Genomic DNA, 18509 nt, shown 5'->3' with positions numbered 1-18509 from the left:
TGTATGCATCTCCCCTCCCCATACCCCACCCTTGTTCGGGAAATTGTTGTCTTCCTTATTGAATTGCACTAATTAAATAAAGTACTTAAAATGATTGGCTTGTCCGTGGATTATTTTTGAGGTCATCGTTTTGTGTCCATCGATAAAAAGGAGCAGTCAAGTTAGAACAGAATTTTCTAGGCCTACAAGCAACTCCACATTGGTGTAAAAACATACATTTCTTCACTGAAGATTTTAATATACATGTGTATGGGATTGTGTTAGTCAGTGTGTCAATCTTTTTGAAAGTAAAGGTCTTTTTAACTTTGTTCCTTTGTATTATATCCTTGCTCCAGGATGTCGTATGGTTATTAAAAAAAGATTGACCACAATAATATTTAAATATGTTTTTTTTTTTTTATTTGTATGTAGCTACTCCTAAAAGTAAAAATAAAATATAGTATCCGTATATAGTTTGTTATTAATAGTTATATAGTGATGGTGGTGGTCTGAGTGTTACAATTATTTGAAATTAAAAAACAAGTTTGCCCTTTAATGGTCTGCTCAACCATTTGGTAGAGCACACCTTATATTACCAAATCTTCATTACAACACTTTTATAACCTTCACACAAATCATATTGACCCATCAAAGCTTATTTGTTGAAATATGGTATATAGAAAATAATGCTTCATGGCAGTCTTAATATTGTCTCTCAAGGAGCTAAGAAATACACAAGACGACCCTCCCCGCCTTTCTCAGTGGCAAATTAGTCCTCCACTATCCCACAATGCCATATCTCGAAAACTGCTAAATTGCGCATGCGCCCTGATCATGCCCTCTTTTGGATCCGCACCTCTTCTGCTGTAATGGTGGGTCAGATTTCCTCACTTGAAATTTCAATGTGCATCTAGTTAATCCTGGGTTTTTACGGACTGTATATTAAATCCAAAGTCTTATTTGTGTTCATGATACCGCATCCTACAAAATGTAATAAGTATTTGTGAATATCAGTCATATTTAGGTTGTGTTTACAACGTCGTTCCAAAGCAACTCCTAGCTAGTCATGATGGCTAGAAGGTCCCTGTGCTAAGCATTTTGATGCACTACTTACACTAGCCAGCTAAGCAGTGGGATTGTTTTGTGGATTTTATAGTCTTAACGTGTAGCTTAGTAGAATATGAAGGTTGTGTAGACCTTGCGTTGGCAGTGTTGTAGTACAGGTAATCACCGGTGTAAAATGGCATTATTCTTGTTAGCTTGCATACCTAATGCCGTCTTATCATTGGATAGCTTATGGCGCTAGCTTGCTCCAAGCCTGCAATACCATACTGCTGCTAAGTGATGACAGTAGCAGACTCTAGGCCAAGTAGTCTGAATACCGTGTTTTTAAAGTAGCCAAGCTCAGTTGTCTTCATCATAGTTGCAACTTAACTGTTGGTCTTGTCCGCGAACTAAATGCTATTCTGGTAGGCGCCGCGAAATTGGCAAGCTAGCCAGCAGGTTGGATGATGTGGGCCATTTGGGACATTTCACTTAAGTCAATAACTTTAGAAGTAACTAATGCAAAATGAGTAGGGGTAGTTATTGCCTTCAGTTGACGTGAATGACCCTGATGTTAGTGTTACCATCAGTCAGTGAATAGGGTTAACTTGTGCATGGGAGAATGTTGTCTGACCTCTTGTGAACTTTGCAGGCCAAACGCACCAAGAAGGTGGGAATTGTGGGGAAGTATGGCACCCGTTACGGGGCCTCCCTCAGGAAGATGGTGAAGAAAATTGAAATCAGTCAGCACAGCAAGTACACCTGCTCGTTCTGTGGAAAGGTGAGAAACATTTTTAAATGGATCTGAAAAGCAAAAACAAACTTGTTGTCTGACTTTGAAGTATTTCATGTTGCTCAGGTCTTGAGCACAGATTGAATTGAATTCATGATGTTTGAACAGTAGACAATTGTGATCATTTGGCTTTTCTCTAATTGAATTCTAAACAACTGTTTTGCAGACCAAGATGAAGAGGAGGGCTGTTGGCATCTGGCATTGTGGGTCCTGTATGAAGACTGTTGCTGGTGGTGCTTGGACATACAAGTAAGATGGTGTATTAAACTGATGTCCGTATCTGTTAGAATAATGTGTTCCATGTCACTCCCCCTGGTAGTGAAGAGGCAAGGGGAAATGTAAACAGGATTGCTTCATTGCGGTCATTAGTGGCAAGCAGTGTGGGCTGCAGCCATGCAATGGTGTCTGTTGCTCAGTTCTGCATCAGTGGTATGGGAGCCGGTATAGTATGGTGTTGCGCTAGTCATGTATGCAGTTGGATTGTCACCTCTGATATGCAGCCTAGTTTGCTCACTCATGAACAGTAATGCTGGAATTGCTTGTAGGCTTGCTGATCTTGCATTTTTAAACCCGCTTTTATTGATGTGGTGATTTGTACATAATGCATATTGGCTTAGAAATGACAGCGGGTGCACTGAACTAAATTGTAATCAGACAGATTGCTTTAAATTTAGTTTTTTACCCCATCATTATTCTTGAATAATCCATTTTGACTTTGAAGACTGAATCTGCTTTTAACTGCATGATTTTGGCCCTTCTAGTCAGATGTTAAACCAAAACCATGGAAGAATTTGGTCTGAATGTCATCTGAACCAAATTGTGAGGTTTTTAGTGCATATACGAAGCATGGCGTAGCTAGAGGTCCTAGATTCACCTCAGGAGGTTGTGGAGGATGGCAATGCTCTAAATTTTAGAACCAAAACTTGAATATGAAGAGCTACTTTTTTACAATTTGTATTGTTCTTTGTAATTCTGGGAATTGATGATCTGAGCTGTTCTGTACAATGAAAAGCAGGTTCCGAATTAAATGGGTATGATTGCATCACGGGTGTGTAGGGAAAGTGGCAGTATTTTGATATGGTAGGGTTGAGTGGGGAGCCCCTGTGAAAGAATCCATATCTAACAAATACTTCTTCAGGCACCTAGACAGTGTGCTACCTGTGGTTTATTGTACCTCTAAGCCTCAACTTGGCTTTTCTGTTGTGTATATAATGAACTGCCACCTAATTTTCCTTCTCTCTCCTCAGCACAACGTCCGCCGTCACGGTGAAGTCTGCCATCAAGAGACTGAAGGAGTTGAAGGACCAGTAAACCGGGACTTTGTTTTTTTTATACAGATAAAAATCACCATGTCTCGGGACTCTGCATATAAACCGTGGTTAAATGAACATCCCACAATAAATTTGTCTTGGGCGACTTTTGCTTCTGTGAAATTCTTGGTTTGTGTTTTCCTTCTGGAACAGGGTACCCGCGAGGTCTTAAAAACTTGAAAAAGTCTTAAATTTAGTATTCATAATTTAAGGCCTTGAAAAGGTATTATATTTTGTCAACAGGTCTTAAATTTTCGTCAACAGGTCTTAAATTTCGTTCATCATGTCCACATTTGTTTATTGTTCGTTGTGACAACGAATCTTAGTACACCCAAACGTCGCATCCAAAATACCAGGCAACCTGGCTCTGAACTGGCTGAGAAGCTGACACGATATAAAGGATAAAACTAGCTAACATTAGCTATTTACTAGCTGCGCTAGCTAGCTAGACAGTTATCTAGGACACTGCCCTGTCAGGGACAGGGTAATGCTAGTTAATAAGCTTCTGCTATCACAGGCAACAGTGGAGCGGGGCTTTTTGGGTGAATAAAGAAATTGAAACGTCTAACATTAAAGAACACACTGTTGTACAGGAATGCAACAACAGTTTCTGCGACTCCCGTTTTTTTTCACGGCAGTTTGGGTGACTTGATTATAATATCATCAACACTAATTCTGGATTGACTCCACCAAACATGTAAATAAGAAGTAGGCAAATTTAGCAGCGATTATTTCCCAAACCCTCGAAAGCTGTAACTTTACTTTCTGTTTGAAGATAAGGTAGCATAGTGTAATAGCATAAACAGATAAAACAAATTAACAAGGATAGCAAAACCGATTGATAACGGCAGAAAGGCGTGCAGGTGAGGACGTCAGATCACAGTGACACAGGCTGTCTTTTCCCCATTATATGTGAAGGCTGAGAGATTCATAACAATTTATTCAGTCTTACTGGTGGTTCTTTTGTAATACCAACAGGTGCACTTCGTTGTTGCCTATGTACTGTTCTCACTACGTGTTTAGCATTACATCGCATAACTATGTTTGTGGATAACAGCTGTTGCAATTTCCACGAGAGGAACATTTGAATGATGTCAAAGTAAAAGTCCAATACTAAACGGTGTTTGTTTCCATAACAACAATACAAGTAATATACATTTGCTGACCTGAATAAGCAGAGGCCAGAACAGCCTATTTTGCTACATTTTTGTAGTCAAGGTAATCTTTTATTTGGCATGTTGGTGAGGTTATTTAGAGGACCATTTCTCAATGGATTTGTTATTTAATGAATGTTTGTTTATTAATAATGTATTATTATAAATACTTATTTTTAACAAATAACTCAATTATTATTACAAAGAGTGAAATTCGCAACTCTATCACAACTTCCACTTGCTGCTCCCGCAATTTAATTGCAACAAACACCTAAAAAACACTGCAACTTTTATGGAAAAGCTCCCGCTATAATAAGTTGGCTGAACTCATCAAAACTGGATGAACAGATTGCTGCCAAAAGCGCAGAGCTCCAAAGGCTGTAGCATCTTTTGTATTACAACCGCACACAGGTTCAACCACAGACGTATCCAGACACGCATGCACACACACACACACACACACACACACTCACACTCACACGTCCACCTCTCACAGTTATTGTTTTAAATGGTTCTGTCTTATGATTACATTTTTTTATTTTATTCATATGCATATCAGGAAAGGTGCGATGTTGGTCTTAAATTTCATTTAAAGTGGTCTTGAAAAGGTCTTAAAAAGTCTTAAATTTGAGATGAAAAATCCTGGGGGTACCCTGTGGAAGCTCCAGAGTACTGGTGAGATCCCGCACTCCAGCACCAGGGCTCTGTTTATTGCACGACCCTGAGGGTTGTATGGCCTTTAAGGCGACTGGTATAAGCCACATTTTAATGAGACTAGAGACTAGGTTGTGCAGTAATGCTTGGTGGTACCTTCCACAAGTCCAGCATTTGTCATGATTGACAGGCAAGGTGGCCACTCTTATTTTTTGTTTATACAGTAAAATTAATTCCAGTTGCCTCCATCTGCCCCCTTCTATTGAAATCAGTCAGATATGCCTTAAAAGGTTGTGAATTTTTCGACTGGACCCCAAGAGCAGTTATTTGCCGATTTGGGATGGTGTAACACTGGCGTTTCTGCAGCCGCCAGGTAGGAGGCTACTGGACTATTCAGTAACTTATTTGCTGTCTTGCTTTGTTTTGTGTTACACTTGCTTGATGATAGACGGTTAGGAAAGTTGTAGGCAAGCTAGCCAACATAGCTATCACAATAACATTACAAAGAAGCAGACAGACGCGAGAGCACTTACATACTTGCTTACAACGCTAACGAGATGTCATCCTACGAGCTACATTTAGCGAAACCCTGTAGAAATTAGCTTACTTTGTTAATGCAAACTAGCTTAACAACTTTCCTAAGTCAAACATCAAGCAAGTGCATCACAAGACAACACATTAGTCACTTAATAGTCCAGTAGAAAAGAAGCACCCTACCTGGCGGTTCCAGAAACTCCATAGTGTTACTTTAAGCTGGATACCTTGAGGGTCCCTACATATTTTCTGCTCTCTGGGGCATCTACATGTAATTTGTGTGCCCTAAACTATGGTTAATGCTGCTGAAGTCTGCCTACATTTACATTAGGTTTTATTATTGAAGCTGAAATCAAACTTGCGACTTTAACACAAATTAGATAACTCCATAAACGTCTACGTTTCCGCGAAGATTGTGACACTGAATTTTGTGGTAATAAAGATGCGTTTAATCAATGTCACGTGATCAGTTGAACTGCTCAGTTGCTGGAGCAACATGGCTGCCTCCAGTGTCTTCAAAGCTGGACTTTTCAATCACAAAGTCGCTATTGTGACGGGAGGTGGAACGGGTATTGGGAAAGCTATCACATCTGAACTACTTCAGTTGGGTAAGTATTTTTTGCCTTAGTTCAGTATCATTCAAGACGCTTCTTTTTTTTCCTTGTCATTTCAATGAACTTTACCCCACTAAGCAATGCATGTAGTGGTGACTGGTAGCTAGCAAAGTTTTTGCTTGGTCAACGTTTCCACAAGAGTTTGCATGAAGGACTTTTAAGTGAAAAGTCATGTTAGTTATGGAGGTAGAGGAAGATATCGTACGGATTTGGAACGGTGTGGTATTAATCTTGGTTTTATCACGATCAAGTCAATCAGGAACATTCCCTGTATGTTTCGCTAGGCTGCAGTGTTGTTATATCTTCACGCAAACTGGAGCGACTGCAAGCGGCTGCTCAAGAACTGACACAGAAGATCCCGGCATCGAGCCCAGCTAAAGTTACCCCGATAGCGTGCAACATCCGGAATGAGGAAGAGGTGAGCTCACGCGCTTGTCCTGGGGGGGGGGGGGGGGGGGGTATTTCTTGAGAGTCAGAATTTCTGATCCATAACGAAACTGGATTGCTAGAATGTCTACAATTTGTTGAGTCACCCATTCAGTTTCCTTGTGAGAAGTCAGTTGAGCATAATATTGGCAGGTTATAGTATAATCATTACTCCGTCTCTGGCAGGTTAAAAACTTGGTGGGCTCAGTCCTGAAGTCTCATGGAAAGATTGATTTCTTGGTTAATAATGGTGGCGGCCAGTTTACAAGCCCTGTTGCCAATATGACTGTTAAGGGCTGGAAGGCTGTGATTGACACCAATCTCACTGGGACATTCCTTTGCTCTAAAGAAGGTTGGTCACAGAGGATGCATAGATGCCTCACCTCACTAGAATTTTAATCTATTGTGGTTATTTGGGGTGAGGGTTACACACAAGACAAATCAAATTACACAAATACCCGTATGAGAAGCTTTTCAATTACTCATACTATCATGTCCCTTTACCCAATTATGTGATTGTGATGTGAACATTGACACAAAGTCAAATGAATCATATCTTAATTTAAAAGATTATACTTTTCAGCATGAAAATAATAACACTCTTTACACTTCATGGCCAACCACTATTTGGTGTGGAGGATTAGACTCCTTTTAGAATGTGTATATATATATTGTTATAATATTTGTTGTGGAAACAATATGATGGAGAATGATTGAAGTGTTTAGCAAAAATGCCAATTTATTTTTGGGATTCATAGTCTACAGTGCTTGGATGAAGGATCACGGAGGTGTAATCGTCAACATCATTGCTGACATGTGGAAAGGATTCCCTGGCATGGCGTAAGTAAAGAGGCCTTCTACAGGCTTTACATTTACTGATCTGTCAGACACCATGGGTAAGTGTCCTATAGCCCCACAAAGGATAAGACTCCATCACATGTTTTAAATCCAATTTGGTCTACACCTCTTTTCCCATGTAATTAATGTCAGTTTCATCCTCTCAAAAGGCTCTCTCACCAGTCTACTTGTGTGCAGTACACGCCACTAGCAATTGCCTGATGTTCATAGACTCAATTTTGGCAACATTGTTACGGCTATGCCCTTGATTCTCTTTTCCAAAGGCACACAGGGGCTGCTCGGGCAGCAGTGGACAACTTGACCAAAAGTCTGGCCATAGAGTGGGCTGCCGATGGAGTTAGGGTCAACTCTGTTGCTCCGGTAAGGGGCTGTATCTGGATACAAATGTTTTGCAGACAGTAATATTGATTTAGGTTTTCAGATTCTTGTGGCATATCTGACAAAGGTTGGACTGGGAAACACATTTATATTATGCTGGTTTTTAACCTTTTGGCATGTTTTTGTAGGTAGCTAGTTTTGTAACATCCTCAAATCACGTGGAGGGGAGTTAAACATTCTTACAAACCACCACGGCTATTCAGCAGGCAGTTTTGTGGTCAGCTTTTATATGACGCTGCCCAATATAACCACAATACATGTGTTTCCAAGGGAGGTCTCTTGTCTGTTAGCTAGTTAGCTCACAATTTTAGAGATAAAAACCTCCATAATGGCCCTTTAAGAATGAATGCTTCATCTAGCCTGCCTCAGTATAATAACAAAAATGTGACCAGTGTCCTTTTCTCAAAATTACAGGGGACCATTATTTCCAAAACGGCTATGGAAAACTACAAAGACTTTGGGCCAACGCTGTTCAAAATGTCTATACCTTTCAGCCCAGCCAAAAGATTAGGAGTCCCAGAGGAGGTGAGTGCTCTGAGCTGGCATGCTGCAGTACCCAACCAGCCCGTTTGCGTACTGTTCCATTTCAGTGACTTTGCAGACATAGATTTCCAAGACACTCAGTTGGATTTGAAAGCTTGATCTTCAATGTATGATGTGAAAATGTAACACATAATCTTAATAGCTGTTAACGCATGCTATAGTCAACCATTAAAGCCACAGGAGTTAAGTTTTCAAGGAATGCACTTCTGTCTTTGGACTTTATCCCGCACCTTAAGTTGGTGTATTTTCCTACAGATTTCACCAGCTGTGTGCTTCCTTCTGTCCCCGGCTGCCTCATACATTTCAGGGGAGACCCTGAAAGTCGACGCTGGACAAAGTCTCTACCACTCCATGTGGGAAATTCCAGGTGATCACTCTTAAAGAGCAGACAGTACACTAGAACTGCTTCCATGTAAAATTCTCACTTGAATTAAGCATCTTATTTATTGTTTTGAAATAATGCTGGCTGCATAAATATTTATACATAAAGTATGTATCTATTGTTCCATTTAAAAATGTTTAACCATGGTTCTTTTAAGGCTGTTTTTCCTCAGTGGAGTGTCTATTGGTAACAATTTCTTTCATTGCTTCTGGTGTTATGAATGCCATGTAATCAAGACATTCTGTCAGCATTATATCATCATAGTTGTGCAAGGCATTTTTCCACGGCCCTGGGTTCACTCTGCTCTCTACCTCTCTCTGTCCAGACCACAGTTCTTGGCCAGAAGCCCCTGAGGGCGAAAACACAAACACCCTGAAAGAGATTATGGGCCCTAAATCCAAACTGTGACCAACGCATAAGGATTCCAGAAAGCTTGGCCCAGACTGTCCAGGCAGGGAAAGCCTGAGAAACAGTGCCTTGATCTTGAAGAACTGACCATATATAATTCATGCTGCCATAGGTGTACAGTAAATCACAAAAGATGCATTGATATGTCAGTCAAATCTGCATATGGTACACTAAGGTGGGAAAGGAAATTGCAAGGGAGGTTGGGGTAAACGTTTGTAAAACTGTTAATCTAGAGTTTATGCTCTAATTTTTGAGCTACGCTTTGTATGTCATTTATGAGTGTAAATATTTTAGAAATAGTACCATGTTTACTCCCGCGTAAATATTAATATCTCCTGTGAAATAAAAACTATAATGGGTAATGCTGTGATGTTTTGAAGTACTGTTTTTAAAGGGGGGAGGTAGTGCTTCACACTTTCATGACCTTGTTCACATTCAATAATATATTATTGAAATTGTCATTTGACTGCACATTAGCTTTTGCCTGAGAAACAATATGAATCATTGATTGCACACTCTGGTGACGTGTGCCTTGTGTGTGCAGCACTGCGTTTAAGACCAGCTTTCCACAAAGCCCTAGTTACTAGGCAGAACCGTGAGAAGCGTAACTATTCCCATTGGCCAAGTCTGGGAACTGAAGGGGCGGGGGGAACGATCCGACTCTAGGATGGTCATTGTTCGGCTACTAGTCTCAGCATGCACGTGTGAAGATGTTTTCAGTTAATGCCCTAGGTCAGACTTGTGCGAGCTAAGATTTGTGAGGAAATTAGGTCAACACACGAAACGTGCTATTATTATTTCAGGTAAGCATGCATACCTCGATTATCGTTATCTATCGCGTTCTAAAGTGCAGTGATATGTTCCGAACTGAATTGAGATGAGAATGCCATTACTTGGCAGGTGCAATGACCAAATCCAGCACCTTTAGAAATTGTATAAACTATTATAATTTCAATACCTGCATGTAACTGATGATGCACACGATCCTAATAACTAATTAACCAATCGGTAAAGTTCGCGTACCTAAAACCTTTCTATTCGTTCCATTCCATTAATACAGTGGTGGTGTTGCTGGGTTACTCAGAAAGGAGGGGCTTATGTGCGACTAGCTCCCGAAAACAAGACTCACCGGGTTGGGGTGTGACCCGTGTAGCACAGGGTCGGCATGGAGCAGGAGGAGTGCCCTGCAGAGGGAAACCCTGTGACCCCCTCTCAGACGAGGTCGTCGGCAGAAGAGGAGGGCACGGCTACGCGGAGGAAGAGGAGGAAGAAGAAGGAGCAGATGGAATCCATCATTGTGTACCGCTCTGAGGCAGAGGAGCAGGATAAAGATGGAGCAGAGGGAGCCTCAGAGGAAGATGGCAATGTCACTAGCGACATTGCTGAGGAAGGTACTGTTTGTGTCAATGCATACTGAAAACAATGTGCTGTTATGTCTTATCAACAACAGCAGGTTTCCTCTGGGGGATGTGCCTGGAGGAATTGCTCCATGTGTTTGTACATCCTGTGTATGAAAAACAGTGTGTCTACCTATTCCGGTGTGTCAGGAGTGTAAAGCAACTGATTGGTTCCCAGTAGATCTAGTTATTCCTGTTTTCAAGCTATGTGTGTGTAATGTTTATTCTAAGATGGTCTTTACATGGTCACTCATTGTATTTCAATGTGTATGTCATGTGATGCATGTGCATATCAATTTTGGACCTGAGCCAGCTGCCTCTAAACTTAAAATACTTTGTTGTGAATGGCAGGTCCCGTTGCAATCCCTTCATCACCCGAGGGCCTGACCTTTGTTTTTGCATATGTGTGGATGCATGTGTAACGACTGGCGGTTGTGTTTTAATATCACTGCAGGAGTTTGAACGTTTACAAATCATGAGTTTACTGGCCTATGACCTTTTTATGCCTGAACCACTGTTGTGCAGCTTTACGGTTCGTGAGATTTGCTCACGAAACCATGGGCTCCAATATTTAGCAGTTTTTAATAATGAATGATACTATGCAAAGCACTCATTCCAGTACCCGGTTCTTGCAGAGACCTGGAGCATGCCTCCAGACAGCCGCTACGTCACCCTGACAGGCACCATCACACGGGGCAAGCGGAAGGGTCAAATGGTGGACATCCATGTGAGCTTGACTGACAAGGAGTTTCGTGAGATGGCTCGTTCCAAGGAGCGCCTGGACGCTGAGTGCGAGGAGGCGGCAGCGGTTGAGGCCGCCGGAGGCAGGCGCTCCTGCACTGTAGGCCCAGGCCAGGGCCCCCACGTGCTGCTGTGGAGCCTCTCCTGCCTGCCAGTGGTCTTCCTCCTCTCCTTCATAACCTCGTTCTACTACTGCACGCTCACCTGGTACAACGTGTTCCTGGTGTACAACGAGGAGCGGACGTTTCTCCACAAGGTGACGCTGTGTCCGGTCCTCATCCTTGTCTACCCGCCCCTTATTGTGGTGCTGTCCCTGGGCATGGGGGTATACGCCGCCGTGGCTCAGCTCTCCTGGGTGTTTGCGGAGTGGTGGCTGGTCGTGAGGGACCTAGAGAAGGGCTTCTGTGGATGGGTCTGTGGAAAGCTTGGACTGGAGGACTGTGCCCCCTATAGCGTGGTGGAGCTCCTAGATTCGGATACTCTGTCGGGAAATCTGCAGTTGAAGAGGGTGGACGAGGCAGATCAGATGTCATGTGTCTAATCTTGTGATCAAGCTCAAAGCTTTGTGTGTTTGTGTGTGTGTGTACGGGTGTGAATAGAAGATTTGATCAAAAGGCATGTCTATGTATTGGTTTGTAAACATATTGTTTACAAGATGCCTTACTAACAACGATCAATTGGAGAAGATGGAAATGGTGTGGACATGTCAATAACATCGCTAGAATATCAGCAATGAAGGTAACGGCCTTAGGAAACATGGAAAAGGACTATATTGAAAGAAGCAAAAGAACTAGGGAAGTCAATTGAAAGGATACATTTACTAGCAAAGGATAGAGAGAGGTGGAAGTCCATAGTGTTGGCCCTACATGCCACATAGGCCTAAAAGGATGACAATGATGATGAAACATATTGTATGTGAGTTTACTTGAGTCAGTGGGAAGTTTTGTAGTTGTGTGTGTGTGTCAGTTTAAAAACATTTAATTTTTTTTCATAAGCTCTTTGAAAGGACTCTTCAATAAGACTTAAAGTCACATCCGAAGTCACTGTCAACAAGATGACCATGTACCCAGTTTTCGTCCTAGCCTATGCACTTCTCATCATGGTGCTGTGCCTTGGTATGGACAAAGGCTTCTGTGGATTGGCCTGTGGAAGCCTGGTGCTGGAAGACCCTGTTCCCCATAGTGTGGGGGGAATGTCTGACTCAGATACTGTGTTGGGAAATCTGTAGTTAAAGAGATGATGTGTCTCGCTGTCTGATCATATGATCAAGGCTTTGTGGAATCTGTGTGCTTGTGTTCATGTGTGCAAATGCACTGCTAAGAATGAGAGGTTTGGTCACCAGATATATTATGTGATCGTTGTGATTGTCAGGTGTGTATTTGTGTATATCTGTCAGTTTCACTTTCAGTTGCATTGCTAATTGCCACATCTAAGCTCAATCACAAATGTTCACTAAACACTTTTCAACAGAACTTGTAAATGTAATGTCTGAACTTAAATCCTTTTTTATCACATTTTTCAGTGAGTCACTTAAATGCAACATGTTTAGAGACGAGGCTTTGGTCAGTGTACAGTAACACATCTCAGTGTACCGTGGACATTGGTGGTCATCCTCCATGTTAACTGTCTGTGCTGCATGGTTAATCATTACTTACATCATTACGACAACAGCAACAATGTTCTTTAGAACTGAATTAGAAGAATTCTTCTGCCAAGTTAATGACGTTACATTGAACTGCACCGATTTGTAGGGTGGACGAAATAGTGTGAAGTTCAAGCGATAAGACTGGATACAGTGGCATGCAATAGTTTGGGCACCTCTAGTCAAAATTTCTGTTACTGTGAATAGCTAAGCGAGACAAAGATGACACACTTCTTTAATATTTTAATCAAGACTACATTTTTATTTTACAGTTTAAAAATAACAAAAAAGGATGGTCAGTACTTAGTGGCAGGTCATATTTGTGCTGGTTTCGCTGTACAGTAGAACAGTGCACCACCTCTCCAGTCACCTGAAGGTCTTTTTGCAGTCAACCAGGGGTTTTGATCTGCATTATTATAGTAATCCTATGAGCAGTTCTCTCAGCAAGTTTCCTTTGTCTTCCAGACCTCAACTTTACCTCCACCGTTCCTGTTAACTTTGTGGGCATCAATTATTTAAATTTTCAGAGGGCTAGGCAGCTGATTAGAGGAGCTCATGGCTGCTGATCGTTGGGACGGTTGAGGAGCCAGAGGTTTGAGGAGCCAGAGTTCATAAAGCTTAGAAATTAGCATCTCCTGACCGTTCCAAAGGATGATTGCGAATAAGCCATAACCCTAACAAGCTAATTAAGGTTGGAGACCTTAGTTATCGTGGATGTACCCAAACTTTTGCATGGTGCTCCTTTATTTCAATCTAGAATTGCACAAAATAATAATACATACACACACTAAACTTGCTTAAATGTTTTATCTATAACTTTATGTCCAAATGTCTGCATTGCCACTTTATATTTTAACCTCCCTTTGTGTTACAATTACACGCCTCACAAGAACGACCTGAACAACCCTCACAGTGAATTGCAATTTTTTATCACAAATAGCCTACTTCACTTGATTAACAATGTAATGAAGGATGTTGTTGCTGTTACACTAACACACAAAAAGCATATCTGAGTGAGCCTTTTTTCTTTTTGTCTTGGGCAATAATGTAAATGGATGAAAAAATATGAATTATGTTATGAGTATTCATCAGTAACTTGCTTTGGATAATGCTATGGGGTCGGTTGGTTGATTGACAGCAGACAAATCACATTGCACTTTCAAGAAACATGGAAATAATATAATAAAAGAATATGAGAGCATTATTGTGTGTATATATATCTGTAATCACACACCAAGATATCAAAAGGTGTAAACCAGAGAATTGTAAAAACTAAAGAAAAAATAAATGTGTATTAATGAATAACTCCTCTTCTAGTCCACAGAAGCTAGGGGGAACTTCAAAGGTGTTTGATATTCGTAGGCGTCATGTCAAAGACTTGTTTAAAAAGTTAAATGATTTATGATTTATAAAATGCATTACTCCATACAAGCAAATAACAATTATTTGCAAATGTATTTCATATACTCTGTATTATGCTGGCCTACTTTGTATGTAACAATCATTAACATCTAGTAATGAATTATGATGCATTTTAATAATGATTAGTGCAGCTACAGTAGGTTTCTATTCCGCTAAACCACTACAAAGTTGGGGTGCGTTTCTAGAAAGCGTCGTTGTCTGACCACCGTTGCAATCTTATAACCGTTGTTCGATGAACTGGTGTTTCTCGAACGTCGAAAGTTGCGACGAAGTTACTACGGACGTGAGTACGTCGGTTTTAACAGCCTACACTCCAGTGCACCATCCTCGTTCATCAAATACTTTATTACAGTGCATGAAATGCCCTGTATTGTTATTCCTAGGCTTCTTCTTCTTCTTCTTCTTATTACAGTGCATGAAATGCCCTGTATTGTTATGGAAGTTTATTAGACTCTTTATTCAAATGGCAATGCATTTGTCAAATGGCAATTCAATGCGCAAAGTGACAATGCAATCCGCAATTCAAATGGCAAACCAGTTGTCAAATGGCAATTCAATGTGCAAATGACAATGCAATCCGCAATTCAGTTTGTATTATTTTGAATAAAAATTTGAATGAACGCTTATTGCATTGCATTTCATATTGACACGGTTTTTTCGACTCTTTATTCAAATGGCAATGCATTTTTCAATTGGCAATTCAATGCGCAAAGTGACAATGCAATCCGCAATTCAAATGGCAAACCAGTTGTCAAATGGCAATTCAATGTGCAAATGACAATGCAATCCGCAATTCAGTTTGTATTATTTTGAATAACAATTTGAATGAGCGCTTATTGCATTGCATTTCATATTGACACGGTCTTTTCGACTCTTTATTCAAATGGCAAAGTGGCAATGCAATCCGCAACATATCAATATCCACGTGATGTCAGTCACGTGATATGTTAGTGTGAACCTCAACATGGGGTCCATGTATTAAATGTCAGAAGAATCAGAATCAGCTTTTTTGGGCCAAGTAATCATCTTTTAATCAAAAATGAACATACAATTTTCTGTCACTGACATGGAAGTAATTGAGGAGGACACAAGAGACCAGGCAATGGGTGGTTCATTTTTCAAACACAGAGCCGAGAGAATTGGGGCTTCGATCGCTAAACAGGACAGTTCTTCAAAACCTGCCCAGCCTTCACATTCCCTTATCAGAAATATGTGTAACCCAAAGCTTTTCAACTTCACCTCACCTGCCACTGAACATGGATGCACACATGAAAAACATGCAGTTAATGAATTCTTACATGCTACTCCGGATTTCGTTTGTAGTTGTGACTGCTGTGGTCAAGGTTGCGGGGAAGTTAAGTGTCACTGTGCTTACACGTATTCCTCAAAATATACAGCATAACACAAAACAATACAACAGTGCAAAACAATATAATACAACAGTTCAAAACAATAAGTTGTTCTTTAGAAAAATGTATCGTAGAGGAACTGCCGAAGACCGAATGTAGAAGATAGCTGCTAATCCTGGCTCTCGGGAGTCTGTTAAAACTGGAAATATTTGTATGTGAATTAAGGTGTTTACACAACTTTTATAAGTCTACATCGACTCGGTTTGTTGTTAATATACTATACGAACACTGTCAGGGCAAACAGAATATTGTAGGTCTTTAATTAAGCTCTCGACCGTTATGGTTAGCTTGCTGCCTAAACTTTAATTGGAGATCAATGTAGAAGATAGCTGCTAAAATGCTATAAGCGCTGCACTGCAGCCGAGCTTGCTACTTGACACTCGCTACATGACAGCCAAACATGTTTTTTTTTCTGACCACGACCCCTAGGCGAAATACCGCCTGCCGATAATTCGTCCCAATGGAAACGTGGAGTTAGACTTGAAGAGAAGAGAAGAGAAAATAAGAGCTTCTTGAGAATAGCGGTATAAAACACTGCAAAACAGTGCCGTACATGGACCCCAACATGGCCGGCAAAGGTTGTTGTCATGGATATTGGTCACGTGACTAAATACGCCTAATAGGGGTAGGGACCCGCCTTGATGGGGCGACTGACAGATTGCATTTTCATTTGAATTTTGCAACAAAAAGAGCGTGATGACAAGTAAATGCTAATGCAATATAGTGGGGGCGCTGTTCAGCTACTACATTGAATTTCCATTTGAATAAAGAGTCGAAAAGACCATGTCAATATGAAATGTAATGCAATAAGCGCTCATTCAAATTGTTATTCAAAATAATACCAACTGGATTGCGGATTGCATTGTCATTTGCACATTGAATTGCCATTTGACAACTGCTTTTCCATTTGAATTGCGGATTGCATTGTCACTTTGCGCATTGAATTGCCAATTGAAAAATGCATTTTCATTTGAATAAAGAGTCGAAAAAAACGTGTCAATATGAAATGCAATGCAATAAGCGTTCATTCAAATATTTATTCAAAATAATACAAACTGAATTGCGGATTGCATTGTCATTTGCACATTGAATTGCCATTTGACAACTGGTTTGCCATTTGAATTGCGGATTGCATTGTCACTTTGCACATTGAATTGCCATTTGACAAATGCATTGCCATTTGAATAAAGAGTCTAATAAACTTCCATATATTGTTATTCCTAGGCTTCTTCTTCTTCTTCTTCTTCTTCTTGTTACCTTTTTCTGCGATTAATTCAGCCCGAACCGCTTAACGTAGAAACTTCATTCAAACTTTGTCGCGTAGGTCTTGTAAACGACACTTATGCTATGTATTTTTCACTTTTCTAAACTTTATACTTTATAAGATATTAAAGAAAAACGAATATAAATTTCTCCCATTGACTTACATTGGGCCATTATGACATCATAATAGGGTCTTTAAACTGGCTTGCACCTGTGCTTCACTGACAGCTGCACCAAATCCAAGGAACCTCTTCTCTGTCCCTCTCAATTTAACTGTAACTAGGAACATTAAGACACCTTCCATTCTCTACTTTTTTTTCTCTCCATCTCTCCATCTTTCTCTCTATCCCTCTCAGTCTACTTTCTCTCACACTCAATCTCTCTTCTTCACTCCATTTTATCTCCTTTTTTCAATATTTTCACTCTCTTTTTCTCTTCCACTCTTCTTTCCTTCTTCCACTCTTCTTTCCTTTCTTCTTTCCTTCTTCCTCTCTTCTTTCCTTCTTTCACTTTTCTTTCCTTTCTTCACTCTCCTTTCTTCTTTCCTTCTTTCACTCTTCTTTCCTTTCTTCTTTCCTTCTTTAACTATTATTTCCTTCTTTCACTCTTCTTTCCTTTCTTCACTCTTCTTTCTTTTCTTCTTCCACTCTTCTTTCCTTTCTTCACTCTTCTTTCTTTTCTTCTTTACTTCTTTCACTCTTCTTTCCTTCATCCTCTCTTCTCTCCTTTCTTCACTCTTCTTTCCTTTCTTCTTTCCTTCTTCCACTCTTCTTTCCTTTCTTATTTCCTTCTTTTACTCTTCTTCTTTTCTTCTTCCTTTCCTAACTTTTGCATTTCATGCACTGGTATTTCCTTCAGGAAATGCATTTTCTAGTTCTTGTTACCTTTTTCTGCGATTAATTCAGCTTGAACCGCTTAACGTAGAAACTTCATTCGAACTTTGTCGCGTAGGTCTTGTAAACGACACTTATGCTATGTATTTTTCACTTGTCTAAACTTTATACTTTTTAAGATATTGAAGAAAAACTAATATAAATTTCTCCCATTGACTTACATTGGGCCATTATGACATCATAATAGGGTCTTTAAACTGGCTTGCACCTGTGCTTTACTGACACCTGCGCCAAATCCAAGGAACCTCTTCTCTCTCTGTCCCTCTCAATTTAACTGTAACTAGGAACATTAAGACACCATCCATCTCTCCATCTTTCTCTCTCAGTCAACTTTCTCTCACACTCAATCTCTCTTCTTCACTCCATTTTTATCTCCTTTTTTCAATATTTTCACTCTCTCTTTATCTCTTCATCCAGAGCCACTCTTGTTCACTCTTCTTTCCTTCTTCCACTCTTCTTTCCTTTCTTATTTTCTTCTTCCATTTTTCTTTCCTTCTTCTGCTCTTCTTGCCTTTCTTTTTTCCTTCATACACTTTTCTTTCATTTCTTCACTCTTCTTTCCTTCTTACAATCTTCTTTCCTTCTTCCGCTCTTCTTGCCTTTCTTTTTTCCTTCATACACTTTTCTTTCATTTCTTCACTCTTCTTTCCTTCTTACAATCTTCT

At 40.3% G+C, this 18509-nt stretch overlaps 3 protein-coding genes across 3 annotated transcripts; all 3 read left to right on the top strand.

Moving 5' to 3' along the window:
* Positions 1-800: 800 nt before the first annotated feature.
* rpl37a (ribosomal protein L37a) lies at positions 801-3232 on the top strand (the record flags this gene model as incomplete). The annotated part of the gene is made up of 4 exons (XM_080834358.1): positions 801-851; positions 1676-1804; positions 1983-2065; positions 3064-3232. The coding sequence occupies 4 exons, from the start codon at positions 801-803 to the stop codon at positions 3125-3127; spliced, it is 327 nt and encodes a 108-aa protein (XP_080690484.1). The 3' UTR covers positions 3128-3232.
* Positions 3233-5949: 2717 nt separating this feature from the next.
* pecr (peroxisomal trans-2-enoyl-CoA reductase) lies at positions 5950-9541 on the top strand. Its single transcript, XM_080834200.1, has 8 exons — positions 5950-6076; positions 6367-6500; positions 6695-6860; positions 7267-7348; positions 7630-7726; positions 8159-8269; positions 8543-8654; positions 8995-9541. The coding sequence occupies exons 1-8, from the start codon at positions 5965-5967 to the stop codon at positions 9075-9077; spliced, it is 897 nt and encodes a 298-aa protein (XP_080690326.1). The 5' UTR covers positions 5950-5964; the 3' UTR covers positions 9078-9541.
* Positions 9542-10242: 701 nt separating this feature from the next.
* On the top strand, positions 10243-11756 carry LOC308361771 (transmembrane protein 169-like; the record flags this gene model as incomplete). Its single annotated transcript, XM_080834211.1, has 2 exons — positions 10243-10468; positions 11110-11756. The coding sequence occupies 2 exons, from the start codon at positions 10243-10245 to the stop codon at positions 11754-11756; spliced, it is 873 nt and encodes a 290-aa protein (XP_080690337.1).
* Positions 11757-18509: the final 6753 nt, after the last annotated feature.

Source organism: Sprattus sprattus (genome assembly GCF_963457725.1).
Source record: "Sprattus sprattus genome assembly, chromosome: 3".
Lineage (NCBI taxonomy): Eukaryota > Metazoa > Chordata > Actinopteri > Clupeiformes > Clupeidae > Sprattus > Sprattus sprattus.
Note: the sequence above shows the minus strand (reverse complement) of the source record. Positions and strands in the feature narration are given on the sequence as shown.